Below are 22,620 nucleotides of genomic sequence, written 5' to 3'. Positions count from 1 at the left end.
ATAGAAATGAGCAAACCAGTGATACAGTAGTACCTCGGGTTAAGTACTTAATTCATTCTGGAGGTCCGTTCTTAACCTGAAACTGTTCTTAACCTGAAGCACCACTTTAGCTAATGGGGCCTCCTGCTGCTGCTGCACCGCCAGAGCACGATTTCTGTTCTTATTCTGAAGCAAAGTTCTTAACCTGAAACACTATTTCTGGCTTAGTGGAGTGTGTAACCTGAAGCGTATGTAACCCGAGGTACCACTGTATTTTAGGGAGCAGACTAGCAGGCGGGGCGCATTACTTACATCCTAGGAGCCTACACAACACAAAACACTGTTGCTGTATGTAGGTTTTATTTTATTTGTTTTTTATCTTATATTTTGGAAATGTACATCCAGGGGTTTTCCCCCCTCAATTTTTGGGGGGGCCTCCGAGAGTGGGGCCCTAAGATATAGCTTGTTTAGCTTATATGTAAATCCAGCACTGGCCCCCTATGACATCAGAGCAACTACACCAATGGGAGCTGGGGGCAGCAGTGTGACATTGCTGTCTGAAAAGTCTCACTGTGATGTCAGAGTCGATCTGGCAGCTGTATTAGTAGAAGCAGGGCAAGGAAAGGGATAAACAGGCAGGAAGACTGGAAGAGTCAGAAGAGGAGTGGAATGCCAGCCATATGCTGTGCTTTAAAAACAAAGCAAAAAAACACCATCCACAATTTATTCAGCACATTATATCCCAGGCTTCCACAACATTTCTCAGGCTGGGGTATATGACAGGACTTTTGATTGAGCTGAGAGTTGGTGACTGGCCCAGGACTTAAATAAGGATATATTGTGCTCCTAGCACCAGATCTGGGCTAGTTCAAGCATACTGCTATTTCTTAGAAAAAACAATTTTTTATTTAGAAAAACTTTCCCTCTCCTGGTTGCCTGGAAATATCCTCGGAGACCAATGGGTGATGATGACAGATATAGGGGATGCATATCAAACACACCTGGGAACTGGGGAGACTGTAATTTTGGCAAAGAGATTAATAAAACACAAGACAAGCAGAACACATGGTCACCAGAGGGCTGGGGCAGAATCTCGCTTCCATCACGTTGAAATGCAATGGTTTTATATAGCCCTCAGCTGGAGGTATTCATTTGTTGCTGTTCCTCGCTGAGCGCCGCACTCCGAGTCGTGCACACAGGTCAGTGGGGAAGTTGCTCCTTCAACAGCAAAAAGATCATTTCCCTTTGTGGAAAACAGCAAGCCATATTATGCTCATCAATACTGTTCAAGGGGTAGATTCCAAACCCTTTGATGTTGCACAGATAACATTGACTTCAAAGATACAAGTCATTTCAGAGCCATCATTTCTAGCTGAACTCTTGCGACCCGTTGGTTGGGCACAGAATGGTTAGGTGCTTTCATTTTATTTCATATACTTCTGCACCGTTCTTCAACCCTGAAGAGAAGATTTGTTTGGCTCACGTAGGCCCTTGCCCTACTGGCACATACAGGAGTTCATCCTGAAACAGCCATCCTTTGATATAACTCTGCTGTTCTTTGCCTAATCTGTGCAGAGTAAGCCACATAGAGCAGTCGCTGGAACAATTTCCGTGCTTATATAGCAGCCATCATTGTATATAATTACCAAACATCCCACATTGGAAGGGACCCCAGAGGTCATCCAGTCCAAAGCCCTGAAATGCAGGAATCACAACTAAAGCATCCCAGACAGATGGTTGTTCAGCCTCTGTTTAAAAACCTTGAAGAAGAATCCACCACTTTCTGCGGTAGCCCATTCCACTGATGCACAGCTCTTGACACCAGAAAGTTTTTCCAAATATCTAGTTGCAATCTCCTTTCTTGTCATTTGGATCCATTGGTTCAGGTCTGGAGCAGCGGAAAACAAGATTGCTCCATCTTCCATGTGACCAGTGGCGTAGCGTGGGGGGTGCAGGGGGGGCCGGCCGCACCGGGCGCAACATCTGGGAGTTAGGGTTAGGGGGCGCAAATCCACGGGTTAGGGGGCGCAAATCCACGGGTTAGGGGGCACAAATTACTTGCCTTGCCCCGGGTGCTGACAACCCACGCTACGCCACTGCATGTGACAGCCCTTCAGGTATTTGAAGGTGGCTAGCCTAATCACCTCTCGAGTCTTTTCCAAGCTAAACATACCCAACTCCCTCAAATGTTCCTCATAATGCTTGGTTTCCAGACCCTTGGTCATCTTGGTTACACTTCTGTACACATATTCTGTCTTGTCAATCTCCTCCTTAGACTGTGGTGTCCAGAACTGGACACAGTACTCCAGGTGTGGTCTGACCAAGGCAGAACAGAGTGGTAAGGTAAAGGTAAAGGGACCCCTGACCATTAGGTCCAGTCGTGACCGACTCTGGGGTTGTGGTGCTCATCTTGCTTTATTGGCCGAGGGAGCCAGTGTACAGCTTCCATGTCATGTGGTCAGCATGACTAAGCCGCTTCTGGAGAACCAGAACAGCATACGGAAACGCCGTTTACCTTCCTGCCGGAGTGGTACCTATTTATCTACTTGCACTTTGATGTGCTTTCGAACTGCTAGGTTGGCAGGAGCAGGGACTGAGCAACGGGAGCTCACCCCGTCACAGGGAACCGCCAACCTTCTGATCGGCAAGTCTATGGTTTAACCCACAGCGCCACCTGTGTCCCTTAGAACAGGGTGGTACAATAGTGCTATTACTTCCCTTGATCTGGCCACTATACTTCTGTGGATGCAGCCAAGAATACCATTAGCAAAATTTTTTTGCTGCTGCATCACATTAAACTTGTTGGTCTACTAAGACCCTAAGATCCTAAGCCATCGTTGGGTTCATTATAAAATGTGTTCCCCTTTCCAAAAGCATGGTGAACCAGGGTACTAGATAGCCCATTTTGAGTGAATGATTTACCACAACAGATATACTAACAGGTGCATCCAACTAATTCTCAATCACAGTACCGCCACTGAAATTAATGGGTCTGTGTTGGCCATTAGTAAGGTTGCCATACGTCCAGAATTTCCTGGACATATCCAGAATACTGCTGTCTCTAGCAGCGTCCTGGCAGAAATTGATGAAATCTGGACGTATAGCAGCTCAGCAACTTTTCTGTCCAGATTTTCACTGTTTGAAATACGGCAGTCCTAGCTGGCTACAGCACTTCCATTGCAGGTGAATGTTTCAGAAAAGACCCCCTGCTAGTGATTGGGTCAGGCCTTGGGCAAGAAGAAGCCATACTTCCTCTTGGCAGCCCACTGCATAGCGAGGAAGGAAGGAAGTGATGGGGGCAGAAAGAGAGACAAAAGGGCATTGAAAAGTCCCTCACCAGCATAGAAACCAGGGCAGTCTCAGATACAAGTGTTAGAATTCCTGCTCCATGATTGCAGTCATGGGATTTTTGTCTATTACATGATGGTGTATGTTTTGACTCCACAAAGTGGGAAGTGATGGAGACAGGATTTTTTTTTACTATGTTCCGTGAAGTGAGACTATTGTCCTTTGTTTTTTCTCTTTGCTGTCTGATGCTAGAGAGAGAGGGGGAGCCATGTTGCAGTGCTCTGTGTGTGTTTATATGTAAATAAAGTAGATTAGCCAAAATGCTGAGTTGCTGAGGTCTGTCATGCAAACTGCACAGACTCTGCGGATCCCTAAGTGTGCCGTTGTCTGTTGGCATCGGTCGCTGTGATGTTCGGGCAGAAGAAAGCTTTTGAAGCTACCGAGGGAACATGCCAGTTGGGCATGTGTCTCTGCCAAGGTCCTACTCGAGTGTAGGCTGAGCTCCTGACGACAAGATCCAGAAGAAATCCTAGATTCATGCAACACAGAGCCTGCATGTGATCCATGCCAGTTCCTGAGGCGTCATGACCACAGTTTTGCCAACCTCCTGGACAAATCATGTGGAAGATCCCACACACATGAACCAGCTTTAGATTCACTTCCTTTTGGAACAACCTTGCTTTATTGCATCTTCAATTCCCACCTGAGGTCAGAGCCTTTGCTTTCTTGAAGTGCTGGCAATAGTACCACGGACACATTTCGGTCTTCACACGTGTTTGGCTGTGACTGTAAATGTTACATATGTGTTCATGGTGACCTGCTGTGTTTCCATGTTTCTTGTTTATGGAGTGGAGGAAGGGACAACCCCAGGCTGTGTAATCAGCCTGACAGCCGTTTCCACAAGGTCTGCCATGCCACAAAGCAAAAAATGTTGTTGACGCAGCAACTGCTGGAAAGGAAGTCGATGACAACGAGGGGCTGGAATGAAAAGAGCTCTGGATCTGGGCTGCCTAATTGCAAAGGAAAGGATTTGTGACTGTTTGTAGTATTTAAAGCCTTTGTATTATATTCCTAGGGGCAGCTTAGAGACCAGTAGTGGTGGCTATTCTGCTGGACAACCAAATGAACAATTAACTCATCTCTGTCTCGCTCTTGTCTGTACATGGCTATGCCAGCATACCGAATTTAAAGGGGGAGAAGAGAATGGGGAGTGGGGAAGAGTTAATACAGTGGGTCCAGGAATTTAGAAAATCCTCAGGGTATGTACTCTCTAATTAAATTCTGTGCTAATCACTCCAAATAGCAGGCTTGCTGCTTGCCATAGTTACAGGGAGGGATTTAGATATGGCTGCCTTTGACAGGCAAACAAAATTGTGATACAGACATCCTGAAGGTTTTTGAGAGTGGGATCATCTCTTTTGCAGAAGCATTTCTTTACCTGCCGCAGCAGGATTGCACACTAGTGAGTGGTGGTTTGTTTTCTTACGCTGGGCTGCAATGGGGTTTTAAAAGCGCCTGTTTACATGACCAGCTGCTCTGGGATAAGGGGTAGCTGCTGTTAGAAAGAAACAGAACAAGGAATACTTCAGAAAACAGAGAAGAAAGCAATCCCAGTTTGCAAAACAGTAATACCAGTGGCAGCCTTGTGGAAAGATTAGCAAGCTGGGAGTTGCTTCCATTTTCCATGTGATTCATAGAAAAACTCAACGTTGATTTAACTAGGACATGGGGCACAGTGAAACAGCCACCCGGACAATTGATTTCGGGTGTCAGGAAAGTCCAGCAACTGGTTAGTTGCTTAATATATAATTGAGAGCCAGTTTGGTAATGCAGATTGGGACTATGGCCTAGCAGATCAGGGATCAGTCCCCTCTTAGCCACGAAGCTCACTGGGACCGTCACTGCCTCTCAGCCTCATCTACTTCATGGGTTTGTTGTGAAGATTAAATGAGGAGGAGGAGAACCATGTCTGTCACCTTGAGTTCTTCGGAGAAAAATACGGGATACAGGTGAAATAAAGAAAGAATACGTATTTTTTACTGCCAGGGAATGGGAGAAATGGTTGTGGGATATTCTGGTGCTGAAATAGCTTGCATGCCTTATATATATATATATATATATAGATTTATTGTCAGGGAACTGACATCAGAGGCACAGGGGAAGGAGAGGGTCTCTGATTCTGCAGGAGAAGGTCCCAGCGCTAGGGGGAGACTCAGCTGGGAAGAAGGGGAAGAGAATGAGTGTAACACCAGGGATCCAGGAGAGCAACGGGACCAGGAGGTGCAGGGGCTCCAGGGCTCTTCGCTGGAAGTTAGTGAGGAGAGCCCAGGCACCCCGCTACCCACGCCCACCCTGCGCAGGAGACTCCCGCGCAGTGAGAGGCGGAGACGCTTAGGCGTCAAACAGCTCTTATGTTGGCAGCGCTTTAAGAAACGCCCACAGACAGATTCTACGAGTGACTAAGGGCAGCCACGCTGAGATGGGCTGTGCAGTCCGGAGGGTTTAACCAGGCAATCTAATGCCCAAACGGGGCAGGATTACGCACGAGTAACTCCCAACCACTACATTTATTTATTTGGTTTTTCAAATTAACGTTTTACACTCATATATCTAACATACATCATAAAATCAAGATTCCAAAGAATTTCCCGGACTTACTTCCTTCCCTTTGTGGGTCCTATTGTTAGTAATTTCCTCCTACAGTTTTTATAATAATCCAAATCTTTTACATCTCCATTATATCCAAAATTCACCATTAAACTACAAGTGTTATTCCAATCCTACTAACGATTTTAACCGTCTACAATGATTTTCAAGAAAACTTTTAAGTTTTCCACGTTCCTTATTAAAATTCCGGTCTTCCTGATTTCTGATTCTTCTGGTCATTTTTGCCGTTTTGGCATAATCCCTCAACTTAATCTGCCATTAATCTCTGGTTGGGGCTTTATCTTCTTTCCATCTCTGGGCCAATAACAACCACACAGCCATGGTCACATACATAAATAATACTTTCTGCTCCATTGGGATTTCGGCAACTAGATTTCCTTTAAAAAAAAAGGCTTCAGGGTTTTTTTTAGAAAAAGTTATTTCAAACGCTTTTTTCAATTCATTATATATCATTTCCCAAAATTCCTTTGCCAAGTAAAAGGTAGTAGTAGTGGTAACTTGGCTGTCTTTTGGTACAGTGCCTCTTGGCTTGCGGCAGGACACCTTCACCTGATTCTCCTCGGGCAGAAAGCACCTCGAGTCTTCTAACTTTAAACTCCCTTGGATGTTCCCAAGATCTATAATAATAATAATAATAATAATAATAATAATAATAATAATAATAATTTATTACACTGGGCAACAATTTTTTACTTTTTTAATGTTGACTAGATTTCTACAACTGATTTAGGGTATTTTTGCATTGCTGAATCAGGAAATGGCATCCGTTTCTCTTCATCAGGTCAGGTTTTCTGTAAACTGAATGGTGGGCATTGATAAAGGTAAGTACACGTAAATTGCATGTTGCTTCACCATTTTTCAAACTTCAGGGCTTGAACTTCTGTTTCTTGGAACTCCTGGAGTGCTCAGCAGCACGGAGGTCTCTCTTCAGAGTCCAACAGTAGTCAGCCATCATGACTGCGTCCCAGCGACCCTGATACCTGGTCTCCATCTCTTTCATGTCCTGATGGAATCTCTCCCCCTGCTCGTCACTCATTGAACCCAGGTTCTCAGGAAACCGGTCCATATGTGAAAATAAGTAGTGCATCTTGACGCTCATGTTGCAGCTCAGGTTTCTGAAAGCAGTCAGCATGTTGTTGACAAGTTCTGCGTAGTTTCTGGCCTTATTGTTGCCAAGAAAGTTCTTCACTACCAGAACAAATGCCTTCCACGCTTCCGGTTCCACTTCATTCATTGAGTTTCCGAGCTCTGGATCTCTGATGAGCTGACGGATCTGAGGACCATCAAAGATGCCAGCTTTCAACTTCTCCATGGTCAATCCTGGAAAAGCCTGGCACAAGTAAATGAAGCAGTCACCATCCTTGTCCAGAGCCTTGGTGAACTGCTTGATTAAGCCGAGCTTGATGTGCAGCGGTGGGAAGAGTATTCTGTCTCTGTCCACCAGAGGGTCGTTGATGGCGTTCCTTTCTTTGCAAGGCACCAATTCCTCCTGCACAGGCCAGTCCTTCTTCATGTAATGCTGAGCACGGTCCCTACTATCCCACATGCACAGAAAACATGGGTACTTGGTGAAGCCAGACTGTTGTCCCAACAAAAAGTTCACCATCTTCAGGTCAACACAAATAAACCACTTATGCTGATCATAACCAATTTTCTCCAGCACATACTTCACCGCTTCATAGTTCTCCTTCAGTGTACTCGAGTGAGCCAGGGGTATAGAGGCAAACTGGTTGCTGTTGTGTAGCAGAACACATTTCAGTGATTGCTTGCTGCTGTCAATGAACAGTCTCCAATCTTTGGGTTCGTACTGTGGCACTCCAAGCTTGAGCAGAAGCTGCGCAATATCTGCACAGTACACCAAGTCCTTCTCTTCCGAGAAAAAACAGAGGTACTCTTGATGCCTGTTGCGGAAGAAGCTTATGCGAGCACTGTCAGAGAGGAGTTTTTCCCCCTTCAATCTGGATGCCAACAGTTCGGCAGAGTCCTTTGACAAGCTGAGGTTGCGAACTAGATCATTCAACTCCTTTTGGGAAAATGGATGTGGAGCATTATCTTCAAGAACCACTTCTTCTTCTTCATGTCCTTCAACACTGGAGGCATCTTCGTCACTAATGTCAGGAAGTTCTCCGAAGATAGGCACTGGAATTTCATCACAATGAGCTACAGGACGAAGTGCTGATTGAAGATCAGGATACTTCGTGGGGCGGCTGCCCCATTAACTTAGTTTTGATCCCCCAACTTTATGCTTTGCTGGACCAATTTATGGAAGATTTTGAGGTTTTATGACTTCAAACTGATCCCTTTTCGACATAATCACCCAGAACTATCGGACCTGAATACTTCTTGTCATTAAAATAATCATTTCCAATCAAAACAATTATTTGACAAGGCATTTTACCCCCACCAACTTCTTCTAAAATGCTCCACACAAGCGTACATATGAACAAAAACATAAAAGAAGACATGTGGCTATAGCTCAAAAACTTGACCTGATTGAGCAAAACCAATGTGATTTTTGGATTCAGCGCATCAGATTCGTCCTAAATCAGCTGAAAAAACGCAGACAACAAATTTGTTGTTGACCAGTGTTATTTGTACCCCGCCCATCTGGCTGGGTTTCCCCAGCCACTCTGGGCGGCTTCCAACAAAGATTAAAAATACATTTAAATGTCACACATTAAAAACTTCCCAGAACAGGGCTGCCTTCAGAATGTCAGGTAGTTGTTTATCTCTTTGACATTTGATGGGAGGGCGTTCCACAGGGTGGGTGCCACTACCAAGAAGGCCCTCTGCCTGGTTCCCTGTAGCTTTGCTTCTCGTAATGAGGGAACCGCCAGAAGGCCCTTGGCACTGGACCTTAGGAGGGAGAGAAAATGTGTCTGTACATTTCCCCCACACAACCCATAATTTTATACACATTTAATAGTCTTATTTACCATACAACAACACTGCCTCTAGAGGCAAAATGATTTTATATTCCCAAAAATGTCAAGTACAAAATCAATTACTGGGGTGCCCAGGGTCAGTCTCGCTGTGTTGTGAGCAGAAACTGAGTTACTCTCTGTTGCTCCCTCACCCAAAAACTTTTCCTGATTTTTTAATGAGCAGCTGGTGGAGGAAAAATGAAAAACTGGAACTGCCAACTTCCCTTAAGTTTATTTAAATGGGAGAAAGCACAGCATGGTGAAAATGGTGTGTTTGGGAACTGGCGAAGCTGACGGGAAAAATCCAAAACCAGCATGATCAAGTATTCCAAAAGGACCGGAGCAAATTTATACAGTATTTGAAAGACTATTATAAGCAATTAACATCACTAGTAGGGTTGTCTGAAGACTTGCAATGAGGAAATTTCTCCCTTTTCTTATTTATTTAAATTTTGAGGTATTTTGTAATGAGTGTAATCAGAATTGGAAAACGTATAAAATGCAATAATATAAAGGTTAATTTTGAAAGCCGTGAGATGGGAGGGAGGGAAGTCGACAGTCTCTAGAGAGCCAGAGAGGTAAAGTGCATAATAGTGATGTGATTATATATTTGTTTCCTGCAGGCTTCACCAATAATTAGGACAGGGGTACCAAATGAACAGGAGTGTGCCAAATTTTAAAGGGGTTCCTTTTTCACTGTTTCCTCTTAAAGAGCATGGCCCAGAGTTCCCTCCAAAAGAGCAATGTTCTCCTAAGGCAAAGGTGCTGCAAAATTGGGATCCATTTCTCCTCCTTTGCCAAAGTACTTGCCAAGAGAGACAGAGGGATTCCCTGTGGGGAGGGGACCGCACTTTGCACTACTTCCTTTAGAGCGATTGCAACGTCTTCATGACTCCCTCCCAATTTCCCTTCCAAAGAGATTTGGAGCATCATACTCTGTGTTGTGGTTCAGATCATCTCTTTCAAAGTGGTTCTCTCTGCACTTGAATGGAAGCAATTTACAGTGCAACGCCCACAGATGAGGACAGTGCTTTCAATATCGATGAACTTGCCATCTTAGAAGGCGAACATTTTTGCTCCTCTTTGTATGTTTGGGAATGTTCAGGGATGCAGGAGAGGATATATTGTTTGATTATATCCTTTTTAACTTGTGTTAACAAGTTCTACAATTTAGCAGAGTAACATTCTCCTTTTTTAAGCTTGCACAGCGAATGCGTTTGCTCAGGCTCGCTAAAGCCTCTCAAATACGTTTGGTTGGTAATTCCCCATTTAAAGGTAAAGGGTAAAGGGACCCCTAACCGTTGGTCCAGTCGCGGATGACTCTGGGGTTGTGGCGCTCATCTCGCTTTATTGGCCAAGGGAGCCAGCGTACAGCTTCTGGGTCATGTGGCCAGCATGACTAAGCCGCTTCTGGCAAACCAGAGCAGCACACCGAAACGCCGTTTACCTTCCCGCCGGAGCGGTACCTATTTATCTACTTGCAATTTGATGTGCTTTCAAACTGCTAGGTTGGCAGGAGCAGGGACTGAGCAACAGGAGCTCACCCCGTCACAGGGATTCAAACCGCCGACCCGTGTCCCAATTCCCCATTTAGTCCCTCATAAAAAGATAGACACGACACAGTCTTCTATAAAAGTATATATAAAAGAGTTTACTCACACATTCTGTTCACAATTGGATCCCAGAAGGCAGTCTTAAGTTACAAAAGTAATATACCTGGACTCATAAAGAGACAGGTCCTTTGTCCTCTCTTGGCTGGAAGCTGGAAGCCAAGAGAGCATTTATGGCTAAGCAGATGTTTCTTCTTCGATGAATGTAGTCAGAGAGAGAGAGATGGCTGACCAGTCCTGCTCTTTTGTTACCTGGGCAGGTGAGGTCACACCCACCTCTAGTCACATGCAGAGGAAGTCTGTCCCAGCCTAGGAGGAAACAAGAAGTTCCGACTGGCTGGTCCAGACACCCCCTTTTTATTTCCACTCTAGGGATGTTGTACTTGACTGCTCTGTGTCTCACATCCCACAGTATGCTCCCCAAAACACTGTCAAAATGGGTAGGTGGGGATTTTTTCTGGGGGAAAGTAGTCCCCAATTTCTGTGCCGCCCTGAGAGCCTCTGTGCTCCTAGTAATCATAGATGACTCAGAGATTAGCAGGAAGGCTCCCCAGTTCAGATATGTGATATCTGAAATGCCAGATATTTGAAAACCTGGTATCTCTCTCATTTTAGAAATTATGCTCTGGTGCAGGAGCAGCTCACATCTCATTAGGCAGGCTCACCATCCACCTCTAGAATAGTTATTAAGGCCAATACCGCAATAATACTCTGCAACGAACGGGAGCTGCTTTGGCCTGAGGAAGTATTCTGTATAACTCTTATTTTACAACATCACCACCTAGTGGTAATATATAGATATACAGAGCAATTTCCAAAGCCTTCCACCTGCCGAGCTCATTAAAAATATTGCAGCCTGCAGAGTGCAGGGTGCACGGGTTTAGTTTGAGCTACAAACAACGGCACAGAAATATGCATGGTTCGGAAGTAAATGGATAGAGATAATTTTTCTCACTCTTTAATAATTTGGAAAAACTTGGGGGTTATCTTATCAAGTCGATTAGGAGTAGCTTCCAGACAGACCTAAGACAAAAAAAGAGTAAGCATTCATTTTGCGCACAGAACATAAGTGACTTACAGAATTTACTGCCTTAGGATGTGGCAATGGTGGCTGGCTTAGCTGGGTTTAGACCAGTTCTTAGAGGAGAATAACTCTGTCAAGAGAAGGAATTCATGATGAATTCGCTTTCTTTGAACTGCAATGAGAAGTGACCTAAGCCACACCTCTCGGACAAATGTGCAGATTGCAGCATACAAATTGTTAAGTTGTGGGTGAACATATCAGACGACACAGCGATTCTTCAAACAGCTCTTATTTATTCACAGGCCAGAACAGAACTGAACTGAAGGGTTCAGCCAGCCTGCTTATATAGAGCTCCACTAGAACGCAACAGTAACCATTTTCTGTAACTATCCAATCACTGAACGTCACTTTCAATCCCTTATTTGCATATGTGGACCTGAGTGAAAACTATCTACAGTATCCCCCTGCTGGCCCAGGGTGAGAACTTCAGTACATAACACAAATCCTTCAGATGACAAACGTCTCAAAATTTAGGGTCATTTTGAGTATTTCAGGATGAAACACATTTAGAAATGTGTGCGTTGAAATAAAATATGTACCTAAACACATTTTTTGCAATAAAATACATAATAAAATATGTATTAAGATCTGTGTGAAAACAGCGATAGCTTTCTAGGTGCCTTGCGCTACATTTCCAGCAGTAATCTCATCCCTTCCCTCCCGACAGAAACACAGATGTACACACAGTGGCGTCGCTTTTGAAGCTGTACCTCAGAGAGCTCCCAGAGCCAGTCATTCCATATGCCAAATATGAAGACTTTCTCGCCTGCGCCAAACTACTCAGCAAGGAAGAGGAAACAGTGAGTTTGTGGCCTTGATTCCAGTGTGTGAAATTATCAGGTGTTTGGCAGTCTTATTGAGGGATTTTGAGTGAAGTGATTTAACTCCTGTTTGGTCACCTTCGGTTTATGTTGGCTGTTTCTATGATATACCTTAGAAACTTGGGAAGCTGCCTGGAATGAAGATATTGGAGATACACTTCAGAGGTCCAGACTATGGGGAGCCTGGAAAAAAAAAACCCTATAATTAATAATTTGGACTGTAATTTGGTCGTTTTTTTATTTTAGTTTATTGTTTTTAATTGGATTATGATAGTAAAGGTAAAGGGACCCTTGACCATTAGGTCCAGTCGTGGCCAACTCTGGGGTTGCGGCGCTCATCTCGCTTTATTGGCCGAGGGAGCCAGCTTCTGCGTCATGTGGCCAGCATGACTAAGCCGCTTCTGGCAAACCAGAGCGGCGCACGGAAACACCGTTTACCTTCCCGCCAGAGCGGCACCTATTTATCTACTTGCACTTTGACGTGCTTTCGAACTGCTAGGTTGGCAGGAGCAGGGACCGAGCAACAGGAGCTCACGGGGATTCGAACCGCCGACCTTCTGATCGGCAAGTCCTAGGCTCTGTGGTTTAACCCACAGCGCCACCCACGTCCCCTGGATTATGACATGGATATGTTAATTGGCTGTTTTTATTGGAAAATCAATTAAAAAATGATAAAAAAGAAACTTGGTAAGCTGCCTTATACCAGTTCAGACTATTTGTCCATGTAGCTCAGTATTGTCTCCTGACAGTGCCTCTCCAAGGTCTCAGGCAGAGCTCTTTCTGGCTCCCTTTTTCATTGGAGATGCTAGAGATTTAACATGGGACCTCATTCTTGCTCTACCACTGAGCTCTGGCCCCTCCCCATACACCTGAGAATGGGACAAAGGCCACATCTGTACCGTCTATTTACAGTGGTATCATAGTGTTTTAAATGGTCATGGCTTCTCCCAAAGAATTCTGGCAGCTGTAGTTTTTGCAAAGGGTTTTGCTGAGAGTTGTAAGGAGATCCATACTCCACTCTCAGAGCTACAGAAGAACCAGATGTGCTTAGGAGCTGCTCCATCATGGGCCTTCTAACCATATCCTGGAACCAAACATGCTAAGACAACCAGCGCATTCCTTTCGCAATTGGAAATGGGTGTTTGTAGGTGGCAGCTGTGAATTGTCTCAACACATGTGAGCAGCTGCAATCGCCCATCACAATCTGTATGGATAGTTTTTAAAGGAAAGTGGGAAGTATTATGTTTTGGTCACTTTCTTTGTGGTTTCTAATGCTGCAGATCTCATTTTCACACAGGGGCTGAACGAACTGGTGAAGCAAGTGAAGAGTTTGCCGCCTGTCAACTTCAACCTGCTGCAGTATATTTGCAGGTAAATATCCCGACAAAGCACCGATTGCCTTAGCATTCCCAAAGACATCATTAGATAGAACAGTTTTCTGTGAACAGCTCTTTAAGGAGTAACAACAGAACAGTTAAATTTTAACTTCTACTACATCTTCTTGTTGTTGTTGCTGCTGTTATCATTATTGATTTATTACCTGCCCTTTGCTGTAAGGTCCCAGGGCAAACGTTTAAAGCAGCTTAAAGTAAATTAGAATTATGAGAGCGGGCCCTACAATATCTCTCTCTCAAAGGTCAGAGTAAAGAAGTGTGTCTGTGAAAGCTGTATAATGAAGACACCAAATTCACCTCTGTGGGGAAAGAATGTACTACTACCAATAATAATAATAATTTATATGTCACCCATCTGACTGGGTTACCTCAGGTACTCTGGGTGGCTTCCAACAAATAAAAACACAGTAAGACATCAAACATTAAAATCTTCTCTAAACAGGGCTGCCTTCAGATGTCTTCTAAAATTCAGATAGTTGTTTATTTCCTTTACATCTGATGGGAGGGCATTCCACAGGGCGGGTGCCACTACCAAGTAGGCCCTCTGCCTAGTTCCCCTATGTCAGCTTGCCAGCTGCACGCGTTGCTGCTCTCAGCAGAAGAAACACTCCCGGCAGCCAGCCATAAATTCCTTTCTTTATTTCCTTCTGACAAGATTACATGCAGAATAAACAAAGCGACCCGTCTCTCATGACGCGTTGCTCCGACTAGTTTCTCTTTTCCCTTTCCCTCGAGACCAGCACAGCCAACGGCTCAGCCCCTTCCGTTTTTCCCTGTGACATGGATCCCCCTCTCTCAGAAGCACCCCTTCCTCCCCAGACTCGCTATCCTCTTCTCTGTCTTCTGAGGACGAGCCAGTACTAATCAGTGGAGATCGTTCCCTGTATCCTCCCATTCTTTCCTCCCTCGCTGCCTGCATGTCCCTGACACCCTATAACTTCACTTCTCACAGTGAGGGAACTTTCAGAAGGCCCTTGAAGTTGGACCTCAGTGTCCGGGCTGAACGATGGGGTGGAGATGCTCCTTCAGGTACGCAGGGCCAAAGCCAGTTAGAGCTTTCAAGATTAGCACCAGTACTTTGAATTATGCTTAGAAATGTACTGGGAGCCAATGTAGGTCTTTCAGGACTGGTATTATTATATGGTACCAGCGACCGCTCCCAGTAACCAGTCTGGTAGCTCCACTCAAAACAAGACACTCCCTATCTGCAGACTTACATTCAAATAAAAAAAATAAAATACAACACACAAAGGAAAAGAGACAAGGGGGGGGGAATTATATCAGGGGGTAGGATGGGGTGAGGGAGCATGTCTCCTTTGCACATTTATGCATAATTGCTAATTGCATGAATAGCATCTTGCTTGGTTCGGCCCTGTCATTTATAGTTGACTGAATCCTGATTCTGGACTCCCCCCTCCCCTCCCCCATGCTTTTTTGGATGCATTAACAGATTCCTTGATGAAGTTCAGTCCTATTCCGGAGTCAACAAAATGAGTGTGCAAAACCTGGCTACTGTGTTTGGTCCCAACATCCTGCGTCCCAAAGTGGAGGATCCCTTGACCATCATGGAAGGTGAGTGAGAAAGCAAAACCCACCGCAAAGGTTCAGTTAGCTGGTCTGAGGATCCTGGCAAGAACATTGATGCAACAGTAGGGTTTAATTTAATATAGTAAAAACACTTTGTGGAACTTGAAAACAACCAAATAGCAGCATGTGCAGGTATGCAAAATACAAGAGGGCCAGATCTGATGTAACAGGCTGTATTTACGCAAGACTTGGAGGGGACGCGGGTGGCGCTGTGGTCTGAACCACAGAGCCTAGGACTTGCCGATCAGAAGGTCTGTGGTTCGAATCCCCACGACGGGGTGAGATCCCGTTGCTCGGTCCCTGCTCCTGCCAACCTAGCAGTTTGAAAGCACATCAAAGTGCAAGTAGATAAATAGGTGCCGCTCCGGCGGGAAGGTAAACGGCGTTTCCGTGCGCTGCTCTGGTTCGCTAGAAGCGGCTTAGTCATGCTGGCCACATGACCCTGTCTGCATACAAACACTGGCTCCCTCTGCCAGTAAAGTGAGATGAGCGCCACAACCTGAGAGTCCTCTGCGACTGGACCTAAAGGACCTTTACCTTTACCTAGTTGCTTGGAGCAGAACCGTGGTATCTATATTGGTAATATAGTAATATAGTAATATTAAGAATCAAGTGTAATAAAAAGAAGTGCCTCCTGGATCAGGCCAGTGGCTCATCTTAGTCCAGCAACCTGTTCTCACAGCGGCCAACCAGGATTTTAGTTTAGCTATGATTTGGGACCCATGTGTGGACACAAAACATAGCAGCAAAATCATTTGTTTGTTTGAGTATTTGCTTTGCACTGGAAAACCGTCCAAACGTTTCTACGTACAAATATTGTAACTCAAAATATTTACAAAAATATATAATTATACTGGTGGTTTTTAAAAGGAAAGGACTCTTGGCAGAACTGTGCTTCTCTACTGCCTGAATTTCAGCAGATTTGCCTTTTTTATATATAGTTTTAATTCTATTCGATATTAATTACTTTTAAACTTCTCTTTTATGTTTTCAGCTTTTTGCAATTTGTCTGTTTGAATTTGTGAAAGCTGGTTTGAGTTACAGTCTTACAAGAAGGCAGGATATAATTTTTTTTTTGAATGATATTTATTAAAATTTCAGAAACAAAAAATTACATAGTTAAAAAAAATACAAAATACAAAATATAGAAAAAAAAGTTAATCTTAAAAACAGATTAATCCTTCCGTATCTTACATTTCATTTCCTTGCTTCCCTGACCTCCTCTCACCTCCCTTTTTTATATTCCAGTTCAATTGGTTAATTCAGCAATTCCTTTCCCTCTTTGTTTTTGTCTTAGTCCTTTAACTTAATATTTTATAGCTTTAGATTCTGACCTATTAACCGGCCATTTTTTCATACACCTTTATGACATTGCTGCTAGAACCACTTAATTTCATTCTAACGTCATTCTAACATTCATTAATTTTACAATATTTCTGTGAATAGTCTTTAAATTTCTTCCAATCTTCTTCCACCGACTCTTCTCCCTGGTCTCGGATTCTGCCAGTCATTTCCGCCAGTTCCATATAGTCCATCACCTTCATCTGCCATTCTTCCAGGGTGGGTAGATATTGTGTCTTCCAATACTTTGCAATGAGAATTCTTGCTGCTGTTGTGGCAAAATATAGGCAGGATATAAATATTTTTTTGTTGTTTAGTCATGGCCGACTCTTTGTGACCCCATGGACCAGAGCACACCAGGCACTCCTGTCTTCCACTGCCTCCCAGAGTTTGGTCAAACTCATGTTCGTAGCTTCGAGAATATTGTCCAACCATCTCATCCTCTGTCATCCCCTTCTCCTTGTGCCCTCAATCTTCCGCAACATCAGGATCTTTCCAGGGAGTCTTCTCTTCTCATGAGGCGGCCAAAGTATTGGAGCCTCGGCTTCACGATCTGTCCTTACAGTGAGCACTCAGGGCTGATTTCCTTCAGAATGGATAGGTTTGATCTTCTTGCAGTCCATGGGACTCTCAAGAGTCTCCTCCAGCACCATAATTCAAAAGCATCAATTCTTTGGTGACCAGCCTTCTTTATGGTCCAGCTTTCACTTCCATACATCACTACTGGGAAAACCATAGCTTTTACTGTACAGACCTTTGTTTGCAAGGTGATGTCTCTACTTTTTAAGATGCTGTCTAGGTTTGTCGATATAAATATAGCAATAATAATTTAAAAAGTTGAGTGACCGCTGCTGGGAAATACAGCGGTGGATGACATAAACTTCTGATCTTTCCAAGGCCTTGCCCTATCAAGGGAAGCTGCCTTCTACCGAGTCCATGATCATCCATGATTGGTGCATCTTGCTTCGTATTGTCTTCACTGCCTGCCTGCAGCTCTCCAGAGTTTCAGACAGGAATCATCTTCAACCCAGCCTGCAAATCCCTGAAATTTAACTTAGAATAATGTGCTGTAAAACTGAACTATGAACCTTACCCTGATCCAGCGAAGGAGACCCTTAAGTTCCTAACAAGGCAATAATGCCCAGCTGCAAAAATAAAAATAAAAAAATCCAGATATCAGGTTCTTAGCTTCTTCCTCTTCTTCGGTGGATTTACATCCCTCTCATCAACAGATGATTTATTTTGCTAATTAGAGAGCGGAGGGAGAACAGCCTGCAAATGAAAGTGCTCCCTTGATTGCAGATGCTCATATTTCAGTTGCAATAATAATTTGTGCTTCCCCCCCATAACTCATTAAGTATGAGAAGTGAGATCACTGTTTGTGTAACTCATTTAGAAGGGTGCAAGAAACATCCATGCATGCTTTTGTTCCATAGCCCTGTGATGAGCATTGGGGGTGGGGGGAGGTCGGAATCATCCTGATCAGAAGGAAAAAAATTCCAATCTCTGGAGCTGCAATCCTGCTTACTAGGTAGCAAGTATCACTGAACTCGGTAAGGATCACGTCTCTGTAGGCACGTAAATCTGTATCAGGCTTTAGCTTTGACAGGTGTTTGGTGTGTTTGGTTGATTGCTTTTTGAAAAGGGATGAAACGTTTGCTTTGCCCGTCAAGGAAATATTCCCATCACTCTGAATGCCTTCATTTGCCCTCAGTGACATCAGCAAGCAGCCAAGCCTGATTGGCTACAAAGTGTCATGGGGTCATCTTCACTCCCAGTTATTGCTCAGAAGCATCCAACACATCAAAGAATTATGCCTGGAAATGTGATTAGGTAAAGGGTAAAGGGACCCCTGACCATTAGGTCCAGTCGTGACTGACTCTGGGGTTGCAGCGCTCATCTCGCTTTATTGGCCAAGGGAGCCGGCGTACAGCTTCTGGGTCATGTGACCAGCATGACTAAGCCACTTCTGGCAAACCGGAGCAGCACACAGAAACGCCGTATACCTTCCCACTGGAGCGGTACCTATTTATCTACTTGCACTTTGATGTGCTTTCGAACTGCTAGGTTGGCAGGAGCAGGGACCAAGCAACCGGAGCTCATCCCGTTGCGGGATTTGAACCGCCAACCTTCTGATTGGCAAGTCCTAGGCTCTGTGGCTTAACCCACAGCGCCACCCACGTCCCTTGGAAATGTGATTATAGCCTCCCAAAAAAATGCCATTTCAGGAAGGATCAGATCAGAGGAAAGTGCCACTTCTTGCCATATGCCCAAGAGTCAGCAAACTTTTTCAGCAGGGGGCCGGTCCACTGTCCTTCAGACCTTGTGGGGGGCCAGACTATATTTTTTTGGGGAGGAATGAACAAATTCCTATGCCCCACAAATAACCCAGAGATGCATTTTAAATAAAATCACACATTCTACTCATGTAAAAACAGGCTGATTCCTGGACCGTCCGCGGGCTGGATTTAGAAAGTGATTGGGCCGGATCCACCCCCCCCAGGCCTTAGTTTGCCTACCCATGGCCTAGCGTCAAAGACGCGCTCCAAAAATTACCAAGGAAGTCGTACTGCTTGTGCGCTATGTCCTTCTACAGAAGGAAACATGGTCATTCATTATAATGCATTTCAAAACGATCTCCCTCCTGGCTTAAGGGAGCACGCTTTGATTTATAACATAAGCAGAAGCATACTCAGCACTGAAGAACTGTGCGATGCACTGTGGCGGCTGCACCCAGTCTCATTTTGGAGCGCTTAATGACATTTATATTAAATTGATTTAACATCCCTTCCCATTATGATGTGCTGCTCCAGTCGGCACAACTAAACATTGCAGAAACGGGGGCGGGGGGGGGATGAGGAGATAACTCAACTGCTCACTGCTACAGGATCCTGAATCCAGCCAGCTACATGCTGTTCAAAACTGGAGTAAAACTGAAGGTAACCTCAGAAATTGTAATTAGACCATTCATCTTTTGATTCTTTATTTCTTTCCACCATGATTTTTGTTGTTGTTGTTGTTGTTGTTGTTGTTGTTGTTGTTGTTGTTGTTGTGTTCCTAAAGCCGCTGGCTATTATGCTTAGATATTTGTCTTGCTCCGACATGACAAACTCAACCTTATCAGTATTCTGGAAACCACAGAATAGTGTCCAAACTAGCATGGGGGAAGAAGGGAGGTTGAGAGGGGCCTGTTTGATGGGCCACCTACAGTTGTGTGATTGGTTCATGGCAGCTGCTGATGTGATTGGGAAGAGGAGCCAACCTGTATGGAGTTCAGCACTTAAGTAAAATTCGGTGCAGGGTTGTTGAAAAACATGGATGGTGCCCCATTGCTCTTTTGATGCAACTGGAGCTACAAGAATGGAACTATCCTGAGCTTGGAAGAGAAAGATCCCTTTATATAGGCTAGAAAATCTACAGGCTAATATAAAAGCCAAAGTATTGCAGGAGGGCTTCTTTCTTAATTTCTTTTTTTTAATATATGTATAGCCCTTTTTACAACACAGAACACAGCAAACAATAAACGTCAATATCCCATTAAAAATTTTTTTTGTAAGTGCAGATATAATCATGAGAAAATACAGATTTCTATTAAGTTATGGGACAACTTGATCACCCTCCTCTGCACGCATTCCAACTTGTCAATTTCCTTCTTAAACTGGTGTCCAGAATTGGACACAGCACTCCTTGTTGAGATCATCCCATCTTTTGCAGGTTGGCAACTACAAAGATGGGGAGGAAGCAAGGCATTGGCCCAAACCTGCAAAATGAGTGCAATGCAGCGGTCGGTTTCCATCGTGCTTTACTAACAACATTTAAGAGAGAGAAACAAATGATGAGTGACAAAAACTGGAAGGTGTCATTTGCTTTCAGTTTTCACTAGAAAACTGATCATGCAGTTACCAAGTCTTACAACAGATAGGCTTTGATACAAGCCTTCTTCTTCAGTGGTTACCTGCCGTTTAAATGTTGGTTGTGTTTATGTGGTCTTCTTCTAGGTACTGTTGTTGTCCAGCAGCTGATGTCCATGATGATAAGTGAGCACGAGCTGCTGTTTCCCAAGGATGGGGACGTCCAAAGCGGGCAGGAGGTGAGCAACAACAACAACGAGGTCCAAAAGAAAGTAATCATCGGTCAGCTCCAGAACAAAGAAAACAACAACACCAAGGATTCTTCACCACTGAGACACTGTTCTTGGGATAAACCAGAGTCTCCCCAAAGAACCATTGTGGAGAACGGCTCTCCTACAGCTCAGCCTGGGAGCAAGTCAAATAGCCCAAGGAACAGCATTCACAAACTGGACATCACCAGAAGCCCACCCCTTATGGTGAAAAAAAACCCAGCGTTCAATAAAGGCAGTGGCATCGTCACCAACGGATCCTTCAGCAGCTCTGTGGAGGGTCAAGAGAAGACATCACCAGCCTTGCCCAATGGTACCTTGCAGAGCAGAAGAACATCTTCCCTGAAAGGGCCAGTCACCAAAATGGGCACCCACAGCGTGCAGAACGGAGGGGTGAGAATGGGCATCTCCAGCACAGATGCCCACAGCAACTCTCTGAACAGCCGGAACCAGGGCTGGATGTCCAATGGGTACGTGACACTGCGGGACAACAAGCAGAAGGAGCCCACGGGGGACTCTGGCCAGCACAACAGACTTTCTACCTACGACAACGTGCACCAGCAGTTCTCCATACTGAATGCCGAAGACAAGCAGAGTGTCGACAGTGCGACTTGGTCCACTTCCTCTTGCGAAATTTCCCTCCCCGAACATTCCAACTCCTGCCGCTCCTCCACCACCACTTGCCCCGAGCAAGACTTTTACGGGGCCAATTTCGAAGACCCCGTCCTCCTGGATGAGCCCCAGCACGAAGACCTCTCCAACCAAGGAGATTACGAGAACAAAGGCGACCGCAGAAGCGTCGGGGGGCGCAGCAGCCGAGCGACGAGCAGCAGCGACAACAGCGAAACGTTTGTTGTCAACAACACGGGCAACCACAGTGCTTTGCATAGCCTTGTGTCGAGCTTAAAGCAGGAAATGGCGAAACAAAAGTTGGAGTATGAAACAAGGATAAGAAGGTAAGCTGCCAGGGTCAGAGCTCCCGTTCTTTATGGTGCAGTCCTATGCATGCCTACCCACCAGTAAGCCCCATTGTGTTCAATGGGACTTTCCCCCAGGTAATAAGTGCACATAGAGGATTGTAGCCTAAAGCATTTATGTGCCAGTGCAATGAGGGCTGCATTATTCATCGGCTTAAATCCAACTAACCCAGTTCAAGAAGTATTCAGGTTTGCCAACTCATGCTCCCCTCCAGATGAGAAAAGCCATACATTATTTGCTAGTCAGGTGAGCTAAGATCATTACACTGGGGCCCTTCAGTCAGATCCCAAGGAAAAATCATTTAAATTATATATGCTCTGACATGAAGTGTTGCATTAACAATGAGCAAGAGAAAAGGTCAGGAGACGTCTTAGCACTCGGCTTAATTTATCTCATAGGGGATTATATATGGCTGGCATCTTCCCGTCTGAACCAAGTGATCAAAAAGTCCAGCCGTAAATGCCAACGAGTATCACAAAATTTATTTCGCTGCATGCCAGGGGACACTCGAAAATGAAAATGTGTTTCTCAGAGGCTGCAAGTGCAAAAGTTCTCTGCTGTTTTTAGATTCATAGCATGGATTTTAATGAGCTCAAGAGGCTTTGATTCCATTATAAAAAAATTGCAAATGAGCCTTAGAAATGGCTTCAACCTTTCAGAGCCCTAGGCCGGTTAAGTGCTGGACCAAGCCTAGTAAAGGCTCATATTTTTGGGCTGGGTGTTCATCAATATGTGGATGATACCCAGCTCTACCTCTCTTTTAAATCAGAACCAGTGAAGGTGGTGAAGGTCCTGTGTGTCTGGAGGCGGTTGGAGGATGGATGGCA

General features: G+C 44.6%; 1 protein-coding gene across 6 annotated transcripts in view; it reads left to right on the top strand.

Annotated features, from left to right (window-relative positions):
- The window catches only part of ARHGAP24 (Rho GTPase activating protein 24), a 461,665-nt gene that overhangs the window by 434,236 nt on the left and 4,809 nt on the right, over window positions 1–22,620 (top strand). For all 6 annotated transcript variants that reach the window (XM_081207048.1, XM_081207049.1, XM_081207050.1 and 3 more), the window contains 4 exons: window positions 12,220–12,352; window positions 13,671–13,744; window positions 15,218–15,339; window positions 20,694–21,771. In XM_081207048.1, the coding sequence (XP_081063174.1) occupies window positions 12,220–12,352; window positions 13,671–13,744; window positions 15,218–15,339; window positions 20,694–21,771 (1,407 nt within the window). The remainder of the gene's footprint in view (window positions 1–12,219; window positions 12,353–13,670; window positions 13,745–15,217; window positions 15,340–20,693; window positions 21,772–22,620) is intronic.

This window comes from Podarcis bocagei, assembly GCF_964188305.1.
Source record: "Podarcis bocagei genome assembly, chromosome: 9".
In the NCBI taxonomy this organism is placed as follows: domain Eukaryota; kingdom Metazoa; phylum Chordata; class Lepidosauria; order Squamata; family Lacertidae; genus Podarcis; species Podarcis bocagei.
This window is presented reverse-complemented; position numbering and strand designations above follow the sequence as displayed.